At 43.4% G+C, this 20,673-nt stretch overlaps 4 protein-coding genes across 4 annotated transcripts; 2 read left to right on the top strand and 2 right to left on the bottom strand.

Annotated features, from left to right (window-relative positions):
• Positions 1–471: 471 nt before the first annotated feature.
• LOC129583121 (atrial natriuretic peptide receptor 1-like) lies at positions 472–1,224 on the bottom strand. The gene is made up of 4 exons (XM_055474835.1): positions 1,144–1,224; positions 876–1,011; positions 774–822; positions 472–694 (listed from the first exon to the last, which is right to left on the bottom strand). The coding sequence occupies exons 1-4, from the start codon at positions 1,216–1,218 to the stop codon at positions 496–498; spliced, it is 459 nt and encodes a 152-aa protein (XP_055330810.1). The 5' UTR covers positions 1,219–1,224; the 3' UTR covers positions 472–495.
• A 175-nt stretch (positions 1,225–1,399) lies between these two features.
• On the bottom strand, positions 1,400–5,661 carry LOC129582932 (receptor-type guanylate cyclase gcy-17-like). Its single transcript, XM_055474563.1, has 16 exons — positions 5,399–5,661; positions 4,861–4,927; positions 4,459–4,769; positions 4,347–4,390; positions 4,228–4,266; positions 3,872–3,952; positions 3,674–3,811; positions 3,536–3,586; positions 3,296–3,475; positions 3,095–3,233; positions 2,950–3,034; positions 2,699–2,843; positions 2,495–2,623; positions 2,219–2,407; positions 1,820–2,156; positions 1,400–1,761 (listed from the first exon to the last, which is right to left on the bottom strand). The coding sequence occupies exons 1-16, from the start codon at positions 5,541–5,543 to the stop codon at positions 1,400–1,402; spliced, it is 2,442 nt and encodes an 813-aa protein (XP_055330538.1). The 5' UTR covers positions 5,544–5,661.
• A 3,586-nt stretch (positions 5,662–9,247) lies between these two features.
• LOC129582931 (atrial natriuretic peptide receptor 1-like) lies at positions 9,248–15,393 on the top strand. Its single transcript, XM_055474562.1, has 13 exons — positions 9,248–9,335; positions 12,002–12,065; positions 12,131–12,449; positions 12,666–12,704; positions 12,769–12,849; positions 12,909–13,046; positions 13,281–13,460; positions 13,530–13,665; positions 13,787–13,811; positions 13,926–14,088; positions 14,169–14,297; positions 14,661–14,997; positions 15,056–15,393. Exons 1-13 carry the CDS (start codon positions 9,248–9,250, stop codon positions 15,391–15,393), a joined length of 2,037 nt encoding a protein of 678 aa, XP_055330537.1.
• Positions 15,394–18,159: 2,766 nt separating this feature from the next.
• On the top strand, positions 18,160–19,145 carry LOC129583105 (uncharacterized). The gene is made up of 3 exons (XM_055474819.1): positions 18,160–18,347; positions 18,422–18,644; positions 18,778–19,145. Exons 1-3 carry the CDS (start codon positions 18,282–18,284, stop codon positions 18,846–18,848), a joined length of 360 nt encoding a protein of 119 aa, XP_055330794.1. The 5' UTR covers positions 18,160–18,281; the 3' UTR covers positions 18,849–19,145.
• The last annotated feature ends 1,528 nt before the right edge of the window (positions 19,146–20,673 follow it).

Genomic DNA, 20,673 nt, shown 5'->3' with positions numbered 1-20,673 from the left:
AAGATCATTTTAAAACTTGACGGGATTACATCATAATCTTGTCCTTGCTCTGTAATCTCCAGGTACTTCATTTTGTTCAAGCTTCTAGCTTATTTATACCAATACCTGCCGCAAAACTACAAATTCGAAAGACTACCCTGGCGATGAGGCTGAAGGATTTGTTTAACAAAGTTGCAGGAAGCGGAAACGAGTTGTTTGGCTGTGGTTTTGTTAAGACTTATCTGTCCTTGTTGAGATCTAAAAATTACCTGCGGTATCTTATTTTTGTTTTGTTCAAGCAGTGTGCCGACCGGACTTGTGAGTGCCTCAAGAATTTGTCTGCTCAGTGAATAAATTAAATATCTTGCACTACTCTGATGTTGGTCTAGTGAAAACTTCGAAGGTGATGACATTAATCATAACCTTTAATTCTCAAGCTCAGAGAAGTTACCATCGCAGACCATAACTATCTGTAGACAGGCTAGGCTGTATCCGATTTTTCCTTTAACTGCACTGCTATGAGCATAACGTTTTACTGAGCCAGTACGTGGTCATATCACCGCGACCTTTGATCTGTACTAAACCTCTAAGTTCAATAACATAGCCCTGATCGTCATATTCCTGCAAAAGTGCGGCTGAAGCGCAGCTGAGGTGGATCCGCCCCGGCAGCCCTTGGCTGCACATTCGCGATGCCACATTGATCGTGTCACCAAACCTGTATAAGGCGCTCAGGTCATGTTACCGCTTTGCACACTTTTAACGGTTGCGAGTCTTGCGACTTTACGGAGACGTACAAGCAGTAACGAGGTCTCTTCATTCCGATGACTCCGGCTGCACATGGCCCTACCACATAATCGCTATCGGCCTGTTTTACAACACGAAACTTCCCGTCTAACCTGAATGCAGTCCAAGCATAAGGCGCAACTCGTCCGGAAAACCGAGCGACGGCTGCAACTGCAACAAGAGCAAGGCGAAATCGGCCATTCGACTGATATGTTCCGAGCCGATTGGGATTGGCAGTCCACTGGCAACCTGTAATTCAGCCGAATCAAGCATATCTAGAGACTAGCATGTACTGCGCTAAAATTCCTTATTTAATATATATCTATAAATGCGATGAAGATTGAGTTGGGCTAAACGTAAAGATATATTGTTTGCGCGTACCAAGACCGAATCAGAAACAGCCTCGACTTTGTACACATCGCACTCGTCAATCGGGATCTCCATGGAATCTTCCATCTTAGAAATGACGGCAATTAAATGTTCAGGAGATGCATCGCGCATAAAACCGGCGAATCCGTGCAGCTGAGTAAAACTGATGGTCACACAGTCAAAGATCTCGGGCGCGACGAACTTTCCAGCTCGTAAAGTGTCCACGATTTCTCTGTTATAGCGACAGCATATATACGCAACCCATGTTTTAAGGCAGCACCACCAATATGTTATACTTTGGTAAAAACTGCCTGACCAGGGCATCACAGCGCCGGCGAGCATCCTGCAGCGCTTTGGTCCGCAGGATCACATCCAGCTCCAGCTGATTGGAATACAGACACAGTTGCCGGTATATTTTATCGAAAAGTTTATACTGATTCATTTCCGGCGCTAGCAGCGGCGACAACTCGCGTAGTTGCGAGCGCAGCTGCTTGATACTCGGCCGATCTTCAGGAAGTGCGCTTAAGCACGTATGAATGACACTGGCCAGTTCGGCGATCTCCATGAAATCCACCGCGGCAATGAGTGGATTATCGAAAGCAAACTCCATATCGACGACAGTTGATATGCCTAAGATTTATAAACTGTAAGAATATAAGTTGAAAAATCTGCAATCGGTTGCAGGTACCGAACTTGTCCTGCATTTTCCGGTATAACGATCCGGCTGTCAGAATATCGTAGAGAATCAGTCCCGAGGAGAATATATCGACAGCCTGCATGGACGTGACGGCGCTGTCTGATTGGTCGATTTCGTCCAATTCCGGGACCAACCAGAATAACGGTTCCCAGCTGCAATGCGTCGGGCCAAAGCAGTCTGTGACGTTATCCACACTTTCCAGCTGACTGCAGATCCTGTCGCTGGCTATGTTCATCAGCTTCAGCGTGAAATGCTTGTCGATCCAGCAGTTAAACGTACTCAATCGACCGTGATAACGCAGCCGCGAATGATGGACGTAATTTAATCCCTGTATAATTAGACAAAACCCATGTGAAATTGTAATAAGAAAATATTTCCCAAGATTACCACCTCAAGGAAGTCCATGACGAAGGAACTGGTGAACGTGAAATCCCTGCCGATGGCGCTGCAGCACACCTGCGGTAGGCTGCCACGTGATGGGCAGCCGAACAACACGAAAACGTTACACCACCCAGCACCGCTTCTGGCGATGCTTAATCCATAAAACTGCCCGATATTCTGGTGTTCGATTCCTCGCAACTATAAAAAAGCAGTCTCGATATAACTTTTCACGCTTTTTGAAGGTCTGTTTTTGTTATACCTTTTTAACAATATGATTCTGCTTACTTTTTTAAACAGCTTGAGTAAATTGTAGATCTTGAAGATGTCTTTAAAATTCAGTGCCGGTTCTCCGCGTCCACACGGAAAACATACCGCGGGTTTGCCCTTCAGCGAAACGAATCGCATCGTTGTCTCCTTTTACGAAAACCGTATAATGAGCAATGTCGGGAATTCACCACATTAGCTGAATTATCACAAAGAAGCTTTTACCGCTCCTAAGGAAATCGAGCCATTGTACGGCTGTGCGGTTGGTGCAGTAAACATCGAGGAAGCATTGGCTGCTTTCAGATCGTCTATGTCCACTTGCCACCAAGGATCGTGCAGAAGTTGTTCGCCATCTTTCAATTTTTTGTACCTGCATTTTGTTCAGACTTTGAGTCAGTCGATCTCGAAGTTCCCAAAAAAATACCTAGCTTTCGCTACTTTAATGTGAAAATTAATTTTGTCGCAGTGGGGCTTACCGCCAATAAAATACACCGAAAATTCCTGCGACGACGGATATTCCCAGTACGGTAAAGAGGCTAATCCACAATGATGTGTTGGTATCTAAAACAATAAGGACTTTATTTCGTAAACCCTCTCAAAAAGAATGTTGGGCGCACATACTCTTCGATAAACATTTATTGTTCAAGTATCCGCACTGCGGTTCATTCGGTGGAGGAAATGCTTTTCTGGAGTTGGTCCACTCCGTTAAATTTATGGCCTCGTTCAGCATGTCCTCTGTGCCGATCTTAACTAGCAGTGGCTAAAATTAAAGCGTCTAATTTGAGGACTGATTTCTTGATTACTGTAGCGAATCCTGCGCACTGTACGAATTCCCAGTGTCGTGAAGTATGTGACAACAAAATCCGTGCGTCGTTGTCCAGTGCTGTCCACGTAGAGACTCCCGTACTGGTCATCATAGGTGTGATTGAGGAAGAGGCGCGCCAGGGCCCTACCGTTCTGGAAATCTGTACGATCCGTTCGAGAAAGCGATTCATTGATGAGCTAATGAAAAATCCAAGATGTACATAATGTTTAGCTTCGCTTCTCTTGTTGTTTTCGTACTGAGGCGGTGGCCACAACTGCCCAGTAACTGCTGACAAGGTTTGGGAAGTTCTGGGGAAAGAAATCCACCTCAACTTAAGATACAAGTATCTTCTTTACAACAAGGAAATAGATTTCGCACTCTGAGGTAACACGTACCTGATCTGAAATGTTGTAGGTGAGGTTGTAATCTCGTGCGGAGCGGCGAATAAACTCCATTCCCAGCTGCATATTGGGTGGCGTATCGATGTTTTTTGGTTGCAGGAGCAGCAGCGATTGGTACGCACGAAATGCAATCTGGAATATTGCAGAGACGGTCAAGGCACAACAATTCATGACTACCGTTAAAGTCAGCACCTGGTCGTTGTCGTCGTTGTAATGCCAGTTGAAATCGCCGATGATCGGTTTATTGCGCATAGTTTCCAGAGCAATGTAAACCTAATATTAGCATATTAATACTACCTGTTTTTTAAACAGCGAATATCTATGCAAATACAACGGGGAACCGCGATTTGTGTAATGGATACGATCCCCGATCAGGATAGCATAGAGGAAGTGTTTCTTTTGTAAATGCCGTTTTGTTCTGGTGCATAGTTTGTACTCGTACCATGATACTTATTAAAGGTTAATATACGGAAAAAAAAATATTGGCGTCGCACACTGCTTATCTTTTAAATAGCTTGGTCAAACGCTGCGCTTGTTCTTTTACTTACGTATTCTCCATTCGTCATGCCTAACCATTCTGCCGTAATCTGAAATAAAGACACTGACGGCACCACACAGCCAAGATTTTATTTAGTTGTTAGCGAAAGCGGTTTTGAAATTAGATTACCAGAAGCTCCCGTAGAAAGAAGGCGTGGCCGAAGAATAAAACCACTACAGCGAAAAATAGCGCCAGTAATTTGGATACTTGAACTCCGACGGATTTAACGGGCACTACGCACCACGACTAACTGCAGCAACGTCCCTTAAAACCGATTCAAAGTTTCCGTACGCTACACCGGCGCCTTTTGTCGATATGCGCCGCGCAGTGTACCGGATACTCGGCTGCCTGGCCAGCTCCTTCGAAAGCATCCCTGAGATAGCTCCAAAAACGCTGGGGTCTCCCGGATCAGTAATCAGGTACACCGTGGTCCAACGATACTTCGTCAAAATGTCGATGTACAGATGCGCACATTGGGAGGTGGAGAAGTCGTTGACAGCGATCCATGTGGGGTTCATAATGCGGTCACTGATTTGCGAAGTGACCGAAAGCCTGGAAAATATGTATATCATTATGTTCTTGTATCTGATTACAGTTCTGTACTCGTAATTGAGATGAGCCTGAGGATAGTGGCTCAATTTACGTTGAAATCCAGAGGGTGTTCCAAAGTCGCATAAAATGCGGGATTTCCGTGCTTACTTCAGCCCCGCCTACAACGTTGAAACAAAACACTGTCTTTACGATAGGCGCACAATACTCTCTCTCTCTTCCATGGTGAAGTACTCTAGGGTAGGAATATTCCCACCGTTAGTGCTATTCGATTATGCTAGTTCAACTGTCAGGAAGTGTGCTCTTGCTGGCACTTTTTCTCATTTTGATGGCTGTTGGCTAATGCAGTTGTCCTGTTTGTTAGCAAAAATTAAACGATAAAAGAAAATTCGCTATTCAGTATATTTTGATCCAGTTAAAATTTTCAGTTAAAATTTTGATCCAGTTAAAATTTTGATCCAGTTAAAACCTTTTTACAGATACACCGTTTATCGTATACACAGTAGACAGCATAATATCCTCTTTTTTTTAGTCTGGAATGGAAATGGTTTCTGATTTAGAAACAAATTATACAGTAATATTGTACATAAAGTGTCTTATTTGCGAATAAAGTAGCCCTGTGTAGTGTATACCGGAAAAAAGGTAGATGGTAATGTCGCTCTCCTTCCGTTTAGTATAATGCCATTCAGCCGCCAATCGTACAGCATTCTCAGCCAGTTCCGGCGGTGCTTGGCCGAGACGCAGCGGTTCGTACAGGATGTTCAAAGTAAAGTTCATGGTGCCGGCGTATTTCTGCTGAACATATTCGATGCCAACCGACAACGGTGGACCAACGTACGGCAAATTCCCGTACGTAGTCAACGGCGCTATGCGTCCAATGGCCACAAAACTGATATTCAGGATGGAAATTACCGGACCCGTACGGAATATGACAAGGAACCACATTGAGATTAGACGGAACATTTTTTTCAGATTACCCACAATTTGACCGGTTCGGTAACAGTACTGTGCTGGTAGGAAATGTGTGCTGTCAAGGAGGAACGGCACACGTTTTTCCCCAACACGGTGCATATTGTTGTGCCCCTAGGGCAAGTGCTTTTCATCTTCAGGTGTGGTCATAACCAAAGAGCTGATTAATCAAGCAAATGAAGCCGAGTGCCGTCGGCCGTGGTGCACTGCGAGAACCTTGGAGTTTTATACTTTCTTCCGTGGAACTGTCAATGAAAACAGATGCGGGAGCAAAGACTTCGTTTCCGGGGCATTTATTTGATGACATCTGCGAAGGACGATGTATTACGTAAATTATTACGGTTATTAAATTAAGAAAACCATAACAGACATCAGGAAACTTGCAGTGCTATGCATGTTCCGGTTGCATGTGCCATCTGCGGTTGCGTAATGCGCGTTAATTAAATTAAAAATGTTCATAGACACGTATGTTGTCATCTGACTGCGGATAACGTACCTATCAAGTGTCATTTTTGATTGGATGACCGGATGATCTCTAGACGCAGGGTATTTATCACGTGCCTGTGTAAATTGATAAAGCACCGTTTCTGTCCGTTTATCTGGAACAACGGGCCACATTAGTAAGCAGACAGGACGTTTCCGGCTCATTTCAAGCCGACAGTATTGTACAAGCCCGGTGAATAATTCATGGGCATGCAGATTCATGGGGTACGCTGTTACGCTTAAATGCGTAGGGTCGGTTAAATACAGGAGGTAGCGCAGTAAAAACAGAAGCTTGGTTACAGTTTATTAGGCATTTCCGGGAGCGGTAACCCCATTTAACTAAGAGAGCGATCCACACTTTGAAACACTGGATAACTTCCGCATTGTACGAACACTGGGACGCTGATCCAGCAATGACGACAAGCAGCATACACTCCCATTAAGAGCTCATTAAGCAACTATTAAACAACACTTACTATAAAATATTCACGCGCACTTATTCATTCACGCGCACACATTACTATAAAATATTCATTAAGATGGCTTATTCCGCATTGACAGTTCGTGTGATATCAGCATTATGGGAATCAAACAGCTTCCGTATGGTGCGTCACATTACGCTGAGCTCCCTGCAACGCCACACTGTTTACACGTTACGTGCTTTTGGCAAGGCTTTTTTGGCAAGATACATGTCGAATATTCAGGGACATTCGTGTGGCTATGTAAGAATAATCGCAATTGCCTGGAGTATGGTAGCAGGACAAAAGTCGCAGCAGTACGGGAACATACGTATAACTGCGGAGAGCAGTTTTGGGGTAATGATCATCCTTTCAAGGCAAGTACAAAGTATGGTACTAAACTTGAGTACATGTGAAAATTTTCGTTTTCGAGCATACGCAAACACGATTTTGCATTACTCTGTAGCAGTCTATAGTCAAATGATTTGTATACATAAGTACAGTACAGCACGTTGTCATGAAACCGTTTGTGCGCGCAACATCCGCTTGGAGGGTGATGGGGAAGAAATTCGAGAAGTTTAAATGAAAGGACGTGTTCCAAAAGACTCATTATCAAAACTTCTCTCCACATTCTGCATGAAAACGCACATTACCATAAAGATCTGAGAATAATAATTAAAAAATTATTAATAATTTTAATATTAATTTTAAATAATTTTTAAAATATTTTGAATTAGTTTTTAAGTTTCAGAAAGATGGTGGAGACCTAGTTCGATGTAAAAACGATCTTCATGCTGCTGTGCGTTTCTTTGCAAAATCTCAAGGAAGGTCGCTTGATAATGAGACGCTTATTTGACCGCCATGTGATAGACTTTTGGAATTATATTTTAGCCATAACTCCCCAACCGGATTTTGGGCGTACAAACGGTTTTCACGCCAATGCATACAAATGATTTGACTGCAGAATGCAAAAAAGGGTTTGGAAGGGCGCGAAAGCGAAAGTTTTCGTAGGAGCGTACAAATTTGGTACTACAGCTACTGTAGCACATACTGGAGTACAGTATGTACCGGCAATCTTCCCTTAAGCGCTAACATCGCCCTACCTGTACGGTTGTACCTTATATGCAGAAAATCATTCACCGGGCTTGTATACTCACATTAAGTACAGTACAGATACCCAAGAAGAAGGCCGCAGAGGACTAACTTTTAGCACGAGATCCTTCGAAATTGGTTAGCATACTCTGTCCAACAGACGTCAAAATCTGTTCAGTGCGCTGGCCGTATGTGTGTCAACAAAATTCTGTGCTGGTAAGATACACAAATCCGGCATTTTATTAAAATAAGCCAGTGCAGGGACATATCCAGTATGAAGAACATAGAAGACCAACGTAGCTGAAAAGCGGTTGCACATTGCGGCAGGCACCGGAAATTTGTTGTTTGTGAAATCAATCTCGTGTGACCTGCCGGACGAGCGACGACAATTACAGCGTCGTGCGCTTATACTCGTTACAAGCATCCGTTTTCACAGGGTCCTGTGCGGCTTCCTCCCGCGCCGTTGTCGGCGTAAATAAACGTGATTATAGCACTCGTAACACGGCGGTATAATAAAATTTGTACCGCTACAGTTTACTGCACTATAACTGCAGTGCCGTTATACAGGAGATAGCCGCATGATGCAGTAACCTGGATCAGAAGTACGTCGTTATCTGCCTACCGCTCCTGTAATTATCATAGAAATGGATCGTCTGTGCAGCCAGTATCACAGCGGGAGCCTATAGCACGTGCGGTCATTATCCACAAATGCTCAGAAATCAAGAAATGCAGCCGCTGTCTCATTCGTACGTGCATCTTGTTGCGTCTTAACAGTGGTCCACGGAAACCCTTGTCCGACAACGTCAGCCGGTTTTCCTGTTTTGCGACCTTTCCTATTTATGATGTTTAATAACCGCGTAATTTATGGGCGCTCAGCACTTTGTGCAGTGAACCTTCGCTGTACTGCAATTTTTGAAGGGAAGAAAATGGTTTTACTTTTGTCTAATGAGCACATCGTACAAGCATCATATAATACAATCAGCGTGACATTAATATAAAAATATTATATAATATTGGTCTACTGTTTTTCTTCAGCTACTCGTAGAAGTTAGGTACTAAATAACGACGCGCTGATGAAACACTAGATGAACAAACGAACTCGTTGGATTTTGCAGTCACTCCGTATGAAAAAATCTTGATTGCAATCCAAATTACGTCATATCCCAAACCCCGCTGTACGCCATATATTAAGGAGCTAATGGCAAATAATTATTCCAACACGTATTTGTTGAGCATTGAAGTGCTATATTTTTGATACCGCCATAACAGCAACCATGGGTGCCTTTATTTTTGTTTTTCCACTCTTTGGTGTTTTCCACGGTACGGCGCAAGGCACCAGCTATCCGCGAAAACCTGTGAAAGAGTGCCAACCGGACGGCACCATCATCGCCAAAAATTCCGACGACCGCTGCGGCGACTGTAGCCGCGGTACACCATACTGCGGCCCCAGTCGGTGCATTATCCTCGTGTGAAACTGCGATGGCGGCTGTCGTACCGGCCGGTAACGGAGATCGCGACGAGCGGAAGGAACGCGAGGTCCCCAATGGGGCGTGGGTGGATCACGCGCGTGGGTGGATCACGTGCGTGTGCTGCAAGGGATGGACCTCGATCACGATGGCCAACCTTTACAAAACTGTGGGGATGGTTTGCGCAGAAAGGACATTGCTTGAAGAGCGTGCTGACCCGGTTCGCTGAATTGGACGTGGATGGCGATTGGCGATGGCGGTATCCGTTGGCGTGCGAGATGGACTGATTTCACTGACCCTGAACAATTTTCATGCTGTGGATATACTCTGCCGCTTTCTTTATGGGTTTTTTTAAATTATTTTATTACACTGTATATCTGCGCTATTTTTTTACGTTGGCCATATCCAGACCGCCGTTCGATGTGACAGTTTTAATGGAAGAAATCGAAATAAATACCCTTGGCATCGAACTCACTACAGGGTATCTCAAGGGCTAGTTAACTACACTAATTCAGATCGCGTGCGGTAATTCTGTAGGTTGAGTTTCTTCCACTTTTCAAAATAGGCAAATAAAATGACGCTTTCAAAGCCACTTGCAACTGATGCTTGCTGAGCATGAAACCTGACTGAACTTTGTGATGACAACGCGCGAAGACATCCAGTCAACGCGTGGGCAGCATTCTTAATGCCGATTGTTGTGTGCCACCTACCGTCCTCAGGGTGTTTGATACCGTCGCGAAGACATGGGTAGGAAAATCGCAATACATATTTATTACACGGCAGCAACAAACTGTACTTAAACCCGTACAACAATTGAGTGCTCATAAATCCGGCGCAAATTCTATTACAAAGTCAGGAGTTACGGCCACTTCGATGCTGCGGCCCGTCACATGCATTTGGCAATAGCAGGTGCACACTAATTATTGATAGCACGAGTGTATCATCAAAATGATCAAATGTAAAGCCTGTTGTAAGGGTAGCTGGACGAAAGTCGGTGCAATAATTTTAAGCCGAACATACAGTACAGGCACGATAAGAACTAACCGTTGCATGCGTGAGTAGGTACCGTGTTCTTTCATTTTGTACGCAGCACGTGAAAAACATCCAGCGGGTTGCTCCAAATGTCACTGTGCGGTAGGTAGTCAAATTACAGACGATATGCGGGAGAATGCTGTGCGCACTGCGACCATAATTGTCGGGCCATTGTCGGGCCCGCGCTCAAGCTTTGACTCAGACTCTGACCGCTCAAACTCTGACTCTGACTACTCAAAGTCTGACTCTGACGGTACAAAGTCTCACTCTGACCTAAGAATCCTAAGAAATAAAAAGAAACCTAAGAAACCTAAGAAAAACCTTAAGAAACCTAAGAAACCAACAAAACCTAAGAAACCTAAAAAAACCTAAGAAAGCTAAGAAAACCTAAGAAACCTTCACAATCAGAGTCAGACTTTGAGCGGTCAGAGTCAGAGTTTGAGTAGTCAGAGTCAGAGTTTGAGTCTGGGCCTAATTGTCGTAGTGGCCAGTTGTAGCGCGCATTATATGACAGCGAATTTATGTAGTGTTTACTTTTCTGCCCCTCCGTAATTCTGCATGGCTTAATTAATTATCAGAAATCTGGAATACTTAATCTGTTGCATTAATCACGATGTCGTCAAATAAGTGGACCAGTAACGGAATATAATACGTCGCACCTCTCTATTTCGGCTATCACTCAAAGATCAGGCCAGAACGGCGATGCCGACGTCACTCATCTTAATTTCATTTTCTTGATGACCAAGCTTTTTGGTGGCAAGTACCTCTCAACGAGATGAAAAGCGCAATATTATGCCTTGGGAGTGCACTATGCAGTACAGAGATATTACACTGTTGGCTCATTTGCGGTGGAAATCGTGGGCCGCTTGTCTTACCGGCACCCGTTTCCCACCAACAATCCTAAACACCTTGTAGAATCTTTCTCAAAAAAATGGTCCATCTGGTGCCCGTATGCTTCCTTCTGATATCGTGTACTGGTTCTGTCATCTCCATCCTAAACATTAGTTTTGTGGCCATTGGGCGCATAGCACCGTTGACAACGTACGGGACATTGCCATACATTATTCCCGCGTTGTCGGTTGGAATCGAATATGTTCAGCAGAAATACGCCGATACATTGCACTGTACGTTAAACATCTCGTACGCACCGCTGCGTCCTGGCCACCCCCCGCCAGAACTAGCCGATACCGCTGTACAACTGGCAGCAGAGTGGCATTACACCAAGCGAAAGGAAGGAGACATCACGATTTACCTCATTTCCGGTAATGCGTATAGATTGGCCCAATTTTGCAATACACAGTTCGCTATTCGTTTGGTTTGTACGCGAAGTGCATAGGTTTCTTAACAAATCTGTAAATTACACTTTTTCGAAAATCAATTTTCTAAAGGTGATATGCAAGCAAAAACGCGACAAAACGTTTCATATTAATGTAGGTGAGATCTCTTGAAAAGATCTTGCAGAACACAAAACGAAATAATTGCACATGCGACCTAGTGCTAAAAAGAAAAATGAAAAATTATTGTACGTACTGGATTTGATTGCGCAAATTCATATTTTTAAGAGCCAGTTGAGCTATGGGTTTCTTAATAAAGTTTATCAGGAAATAATGTCGATAAATAAACCAGAGCACTTTTTTCTTCCTGAGAAATTGTTATCTGAGTAAGATTGTTAGTTTACTTCAGTTTAGTTGATTTATTGAACAGACAAAACATAAACGTTGTGAACTTTATATAGGCGGGGTGGATGCCACCGAAATCCCGCATTTTATGCGCCAGTGGAATACCTTATGGATTTCAGCGTAATTACATTACCTTCCAGCCCCCTTCCCCGATTTATATAACAAGAATCCGGAATACTTTACAGATTGTCGGTCAGCTCGCAGATTAGTGACCGTGTAATGAATCCCACATGGATCGCCGTCAACGATTTCTCCACCGCCCAGTGCGCGCACTTGTACATTGAAATACTGACCAAGTTTCGCTGGACAACCATATACATGGTTATCGATCCGGGAGATCCTATCGTTTTCGGGTTTATCGCAACAATGTTGTTGAAGGAGCTGGCCAAACAATCCACTTTCCGTTACTATGTGCAGCGCATATCGACCAAAGGTGCCCGTGTAGCTTACGGGGGCTTTGAGTCGGTTTTAAAGGACGTCGCTGCAGTTAGCCGTGGTACGATGGTATTTCAATGCCTGACTTTGAAATCACTGACCATGCAGTAGCATTCTATTAACGACATTATTTCGTCTGTAGTTGTTTTATTCTTCGGACATGCCGTATTTCTACGGGAGCTTTTGGTAATCCGCCGTTTGAAAACCTTTAACTACATTTACTCTGTGTAATCTTCGCAGTCAGTAGAAAGTTGTGTGATGCATTCACTGTTCGTTTGTTTTCAGATTACGGCGGAAAGAATGGGCATGACGAATGGTGAATACGTAAGCCATACGGGTCTGCTCACAAATCTTCCCAAAGAGTTGATAGATTTATGTCGCACATTAGGTATACATGGGTCTGGAAACTATGCGTAATAAACCGCTCATCGGTGATTTCAACTGGCAATACCACGACGATAACGACCAGGTTTTGACCTTTGCAGCAGCCATAAGTATTGTACCTTGACCGCCTATCCATGATTCTAGGTCGCCTTTCGTGCGTACCAGTCGCTGCTATTAATTCAGCCACAAAACATCGATACGCCACCCAATATGCAGATGGGAATGGAATTTATTCGCCGCTCCACACGGGATTATAATCTCACCTATAACATTTCCGATCAGGCATGGTTACGCAACTGCATTCAAGTTCCTGTCTAAATACACTTAATTCATTACGATAACAATAGTCGTGCGAATAGCGTCTTTGGACATCATATTCATATTGTGCTGTTTTCTGTTCCACAGAACTTTCCGAACCTGGTTAGTAGCTACTGGGCAGTTGTGGCTACCGCATCGGTAAAAAAAGATTATGTAAGAGATTGTAAAACGTTGTGGACGTCTTGAATTTTTTCTTAGCTCATCAATGAATCGCTGTCTCGAGTAGATGGTATCGATTATCAAGATGGAAAAGCTCTGGCGCGCCTCTTTCTCAATCACACCTACACGGATGAGTACGGCAGTCTGTATGTGGACAGCACGGGACAACGACGCACGGATTTTGTCGTTACATATTTCACTGGACTGGGAATTCGTACAGTACGTAGTGCTGGCTATCCATAAAGAAATGTTACCAATTGGTGTCTAAATTTGGTAGCCTAATTTTAGCCGCTGCTATCTAAGATCGGCGTAGATGAAACGTTGCACGAGGTCACGCACTTAACGGAATGGGGCTATGGAAAAGTATTTCCTCCGCCGAATGAACCGTTGTGCGGATATCTAAAGAATAAATGTTTGGCGAAAAGTACGCGCCTTTGGCAATCTTCTTCTCAAAGTTAAACGAAATAATTGCCGCCGGGTTGTAGGTAACAACGGATCCATATGGATTATCGTTTTTACTTTACTGGGGATATTCATCGTTGCAGGCATTTTGGGTGTATTTTACTGGCGGTAAGTTTCTGATCCAAATTAGCGTTATACCAATTTTAATTAAAGTCAAAAAAGATTTTATAACATGTGCTCTTGAAAATTTCGATTGACGTTTTGTGATGAATCACAATACAGGTATAAAAAGTTGAAAGATGCTGACAACCTTTTGCACGACCTTTGGTGGCAGCTGGACGTGGACGATATGAAAGCAGCATCGTTTTTTCGCTCCAACGCTTCGTCACTATTTACAGCACTCGGCAAACCGGACGATGAATCTGTTTCAGCTTCTTTTAAAGCGGTAAAGTCTGATTTAGACCAAATAAAAATAACGTCCCAGATTAACGATGTAAAGTTAATTCAAACATTTTTTCCCGACAGGAGAGAATGATGCGATTTGTTTCGCTTCTTGACAAAGCTGCGGTGTGCTTTCCGTGTGCACGCGGCGAAGGGTCACTGGATTTTACGGACATCAGCAGGAATTTTAATCTACTGAAACTGTTCAAAAATGTAAGGAGTTTACATATTTCTGAAAAAGTGGTTCGATTGGGTTCCGAGTAAAGCGTAAATACCGACAAAAAATCATTTGCACAGTTGCGAGGAATCGAACACCAGAACATGGGGCAATTTTACGGATTAAGCATTGACAGAAGCGGTGCTGGCCGGCGTGACGTATTCGTGGTGTTCGGCCATCCATCACGTGGCAGCCTGCCTCAGCTATACAGCAGCACCATAGGCAAGGATTTCACTTTCACTAGCTCCTTCGTGATGGATTGCCTTGAGGTATTAATGTATTAAATCCAGCATTCTCCAACAAATCTTGTTCCGCAATTAAAGCAGCGGGTTTTCTAATTTATTGCTACAATTCAACAGGGATTGAATTTCGTCCATCATTCGCGGCTGCGTTATCACGGTCGATTGAGTACGTTTAACTGCTGGATCGACAAGCATTTTACGCTGAAGCTGATGCACGTAGCCAGCGACCGAATTCTCGGTCAGCTGGAAACTGTGGATAACGTTGTGGACTGCCTCGGTCCGACGTATTGCAACTGGGAACCGCTCTTCTGGTTGGTCCCGGAATTGGACGAAATCGACCAATCAGACAGCGCCGTCACGTCCATGCAGGCCGTCGATATATTCTCCTCGGGACTGATACTCTACGATATCCTAACAGGAGGATCGTTACACCGCAAAATGCAGGACATGTTTGGTAGCTGAAATAAAAAGGACTACTGCTGCGGAGTTCGCCATATTTCTTTTATTTTTAGGCAGATCGGCCTTTGTCACCGTGGACAACGCTCGCCACAATCCACTGGTTGCCGCAGTGGATTTCATGGAGATTGCCGAACTGGCCAGTGTGATCCATGCCTGTCTAAGCCCGCAACCTGAGGATAGACCGAGTATCAAGCAGCTGCGCTCCCAATTGCGCGAGTTGTCGCCGCTGCTGACGCCGGGGAAAAATCAGTATAAGCTGTTCGATAAGATCTACCGGCAGCTGTGTCTGTATTCCAGTCAGCTTGAGACGGAGGTGATGCTGCGGTCACAGGCGTTGCGGGAGGCTCGCCGGCGTTGTGATGCACTGATCAGACAATTCTTGCCCATGTAAGTACAGGATTACCACTGTTTCAGTAACAACTAACAATTTTCTGATGCACGCATACCCGTCGTTTATAACAGGGAAATTGCGGAAACTTTACGAGCTGGACAATCTGCCGAGCCTGAGCTGACTGTGTGACCATAAGCTTCACCCAGCTGTATGGATTCGCCGGTTTTACGCGTAATGCACCTCCCGAAAAAGTAATTGCCGTGGTTTCCAAACTGGAAGATTTCGTTGACGTTCCGACTGCCGTGTGCGACGTGTATAAAGTCGAAGCCGTTGCTGATTCTCTTTTGGTAAGCGCAAATACCCTCCTCCATCTATTCCATGAAATAATGACCGACCATTGCGTTTTCTTCGTCTTTTTGCAACGGGAATAATTTTCACAGCCGACTGGATTGTTAGAACGTTATAATGCTGGCGCAAAAACATTCGGAGGCGCTGTTACTATAGGGTTCTGTAAAGCCGTTAGAAAATTGTTCGTCTACATCGAGTAGCAAAGGTCATAAGCCAAAATTGTGGCGCACACCGCGCTTTAACGTTAAAAGTTGGTAGTACTTTGTGGAGGCGTTTATTGTGGCTGAATTACAGGTGGCCAGTTATTGTGGCTGAATTACAGGTGGCCAGTGGATTACCCAAGCGCATCGGCGCGGAACATGTCAGACGAATTGCCGATTTCACCTTACTGTTGCTGCAGATGCAGCCATCGCTGGATCTACCGGAGGATCTAAGCATCATGCTGGGAATGCATTCAGGTTGATTGTTTGTAGTGTAAAACAAAATCAGCCTGACATACGAAGACTTTAATGTAGGGCCGTGTGCAGCCGGAGTCATCGGAGTGTGAAGAGACCACGTTACTGTTTGTAGGTCTTTCAGTCGTTACCATCACGAACAGTATTGTGCGAAGCGTTAAAAAACCGTATGTGTGTGCAGATTTGGTGACACGATCAATGTGGCCTCGCGAATGTGCAGCCGGGGACTGCCGGGAATGATCCACCTCAGCGGCGCTTCCGCTACACTGTTGCATGAATTTACTGATTTTGGCTATATTATCGAACTCCGAGGTGTAATGCCAATCAAAGGCCGAGGTGATATGGCTACCTACTGGCTGAGTAGAACGCACTAAACGCACGGCAATACAATTAAGAAAAGTAGAAAATGCAGCTTTCACGTACGATGACGTTGTGCGACGATTTAGGACAGTTGCGAGAATAAAGTTTTTGTCGGATGTTATTACATGCGATTCCGCTTACCATTAGAAATATGGTTGAAACTTGAAAGTGATGTCTACCAGTCTGTAAATACTGTAAGTACTTTCTTTAACGAACGGCTATTCGAGTGCGGTTGAACGAAATAGGCCATGTCATCTTGCGGCCCGTTTCTCTTATGCAGTGCTTCACGCTCTTCACAACTCAATCACAAGTACTAACCGCGCATCTTGCACACACTGATTATTATTAGTAATAAATGTGCAAGATGCGTTAAGCGATTTTGCCATAAGTTACGTTAACATAATTGTTAACGTGACTTATGACAAAATAGCTTAAGGCAATATATAAGGCAAGTGACCGCACGTACAGATACATGTGTGATTTGGTCACCTTCAAAGAGACCTGCGACAGATACAACTTTCGTCGGAAGCAGCGTACGAGTATTAATGCAAGTGCGAAGATGAGCATCAAAATGACAAATTTGGCAATGCGGCTGAAAAGTTTGTTTGATAGGATTGTGGGTGGGATGGAAGATGTTTTCGGCTGTGGTTCGGTGAAGTAATATTTGTCAGTACTTCAATCTACAAATGTTTTGTAATTGTTGAAGGGTAGTTAGTTTTTCGTTCTTACTTTAGCTACTGCATTTTCTGTTATATGCAATTATTTTATGTGTTTTGACCAGACTTGGAAGTGTCTTTGGGTTTGTCTGCTTACTGAATAAACATAAACTAAACTAAACAAAACAGCTAAAGGTGGTTGAAATACAATTTCCGGTAAAATATCTAAAGGCTGTTCGCCGCGGCCATACTGCGGCAAAACAGCCAAAAGCTATTTTGCGGAAAATACTGCGGTAAAACAGCCAGTTCTCTGGTGTACCCGAATATGATATATCCGAATACTAATAGAGTAGGATACAGGTGAAAGTTTATTAGGACAACAGCATAAGGAACAACAGGAAAGCTGTAGGAATATACAAAGTACTACAGAAAAAAAATACAAACCAAAAACTACACAGATCTTCAAATATTTTTTTGGATATTTTGCCTGTGATAAAAAACTGCGAAATAAAAGTACAAGGAGAATTGACGTGAGAAAAAGTCTACCCTTAGAAAAATTTTTTTGCAGGCAGATACTGAGCGGTCAATAAATATAGCGGCTGCTGTATCGCAGGCTGTATCGCAGAGCGTTTGTACCAGCGTGTGTTTTATTAGAAGAGCAAAAACAAACTGCTGCAACAAACACCCTTAGATTATTTTTAACATGGAGCAAAAACACGCCATTTTTGCACATTTCGGGAAGAACGGATTCTTCCGCAAAAACATTCTAATGAGCAACGCTAAATCGTTTAATCTGGTCAGAAGTTGTACCACAGAGCGAGGTGTAAGGATATCTGCACTTCCATGGCTCGCTGTTTAGCGCAGCGTGTGCAATGCCCAGCAGGGAGAAGGCAACGGCCGGACCAGCCAGTTGTACAACTTGTGCGGGCGGCTACACTATCCGTTTGTATGTACCGCATGCCGTTATGTACGAGAATCAAAATATGCAAACAACAGTTCTGATTTGCCTGACGGTTTAACATTCATGTTTTGTTTTGGCCGTCTTCTGAAAGTATTTAAAGAAGTCACTGCTGAGCAGTCCACATTATTAGTTTTCTTGTTAATTCCTTTTGATCTGTTGTGATTAAAAATGATTACGAAAAATATTCTCGTTGCCCTTGTGGTCCTCGTTTCGTGTGTCTATGCCACTCGTTTCGTAAGTTTCTGGGCATCATAGCTGAACAGAAGCCTTGTGTAACTGGCGTCTTCATGTTTGCACCCCTTTTGCAGAGAGTCAATAAGGGCTGTGTGACGTTTCAAAGGGGAGATGGAAGGATCTTCGGACAATGCAGCGGCAAAGGCCTAGACGTAAGTCCGCCCATTACGGTGTGGGGACGGCTGGAAGGCGGCAAAGGGCAGAAGACGAAAGCCGGCTGCAAGAAGGAATTCCACTGGCCTTCTAACTACGGGGAGGTCTTCTATGGAGCGGACAACTGTCTTTATGACGCAAAAAGTACGTTTCTCATTGATGTACCTGTTACCAATACAGGGCATGCTTTTAAGCTGATTGCACGAATATGGAAGAAATGCAGCTTCTACTGCAGGAGACATACGGGCGAAATGAGCGGATTTATTGCTTTTTGCAGGCAACAGAATTGACGGCCAGTGTTGTGATGGTGGCGGCGGCGACGAAGTGTTCAACCCCTATCGAGGCTAGAAGCAACGTTTCCCAAAAAACCGCCTTGTGGTTCGGTCGATAGTGAAACAAAGAATGAGGGCAGTTTCTCGAGACTGCAGTTTTGAACACAATTTTACATTTAACGATATTGGTACAATAGTAAAACTGATATCCTCTTGTGAAATGAGCATATACTGGCAGCGTGACATGCCTGTCTCTGTACATTTTGCCCACACTGTGTAATTTACCATTTAGCTATCATTTTTAGTTTGTTTTAGTTATGGTCCCTTACCCTCGTCAAAAAGTATTTTCTGAATTATATCGAAATACTACATTATATCGGTAGCCTTTCACAACATATATCCACGGCAAGATTTGGGCAGCCGGTTAGAAACCAGGTTTTATATCCAGCACAAATTTTTATCGAAGTTACATCCTTCGGTCGACAAAAGCAAAGCTTTTAAAAAAGCCAAAAATTTTTATGTTGCTAATTTTTTCTGCGTTGTTATAAAATATTAGTTACATTAAGCAGGTTAATATATGAAAACGGAAGCTCTGCTGGTCGTTTGGCACATAATGTCTCAACATAACAAGCTTGCTGTGCAATCAGTAACGAGGATTATAGCTTCCGTGCAAAAACAAAAGTGTCGGTCGACCGAGATAACTTACCAAACATTGCAGCAATATTTGTATAGTTGCAATTCTTTAAAACACTGATAACGTTTAAGAAAGGCAGTTGTTTACAAAATAATTAGCGTGCAAAGACACGAGCGTCGGCAATTAAACTTTTGCTGCAAAGCTTAATCATTCAAAGCTGCTGTTATGCCTCCTCTGATTGGTTAAGTTTGCTATTTCAGTGTTCACGTTCAGCGCCGTTGTGCCGTCGTTGCTTCTGAAAAGTAACTTCAGAAACCACATTTTTAACTTTCTGAAAGTCATGCTTCTTAATAATTATGATTCTGCTTAAACAGCCTAGGTTATTGTTATATGGCTGTCGACAGCCAGATCGATTGTTGTGAACAATGATAGTGTTTGTTCCGCAAGGCTGCCAGGCGCAGCGCGTTTTTGACAGTGCACACAAGAGCACGATCTCGGCTGCGATGTTAGGAAGACCCCCCGGAGGTTTCTGCTGATCTTACGGTGTGAGCTTCATTGTCAACCTCAAGTGTAAAACACTAGACTAACGAAAAATTTATTCCAGTCTTGAGTCAATTTATTGGTTTACAGGTCGCTGGAAGGTGTTGCTCAACGGGACCAATATGCATGAAGACATGCAGTAAGATAGCAGGTCCTTGCAAGATAAACGACCGTAAAAGACGCGCATTTTATTAACGGTTTTATTTAAAATGAGTTTACTTTACAAAAAAGATTGTGGCTAAATCAACTGCCAATAACATAACGCAGTATAGTTTCAAACTTTTTTAAGACGAACTTTCAGCGAAAACCTTAATTTTGCATTAGTGCATGTCGACATGCAAGCGTTCTAAAAATTCAGTTTTTAATTTTATGGTAAATAACAGTTTTAATTGCCTATGGGGGCAAACTGACATTCATTTTAATTTGGTTAACAAAAAACAAATTACGAAAATAATATAGGTTTGTTGTTAGCGGTTTGTCAGTTTTAACTTGAAAGAACATAAAAATAATAAAAGCTTTTTGAAAGCTTTAAAAAAACCAATGTTTTTAATTTTGATAATTATTTTGATGATTAATGATTATTGGTTTTTCTCCGCATAGTCGCTTGCAACACTAATTCTAATTCTGTTGACGTGCAACTTCACTAGAATTGCATGTCATCATGCACGCTGCACAGAACTAATTTGAGAAATTTTTCAAGGTGCAGAAGAATTTATCATGTCACTTG

The sequence above is a fragment of the Paramacrobiotus metropolitanus genome, unplaced genomic scaffold (assembly GCF_019649055.1).
Source record: "Paramacrobiotus metropolitanus isolate TYO unplaced genomic scaffold, Prichtersi_v1.0 Parri_scaffold0000009, whole genome shotgun sequence".
NCBI classification, from domain to species: domain Eukaryota; kingdom Metazoa; phylum Tardigrada; class Eutardigrada; order Parachela; family Macrobiotidae; genus Paramacrobiotus; species Paramacrobiotus metropolitanus.
Note: the sequence above shows the minus strand (reverse complement) of the source record. Positions and strands in the feature narration are given on the sequence as shown.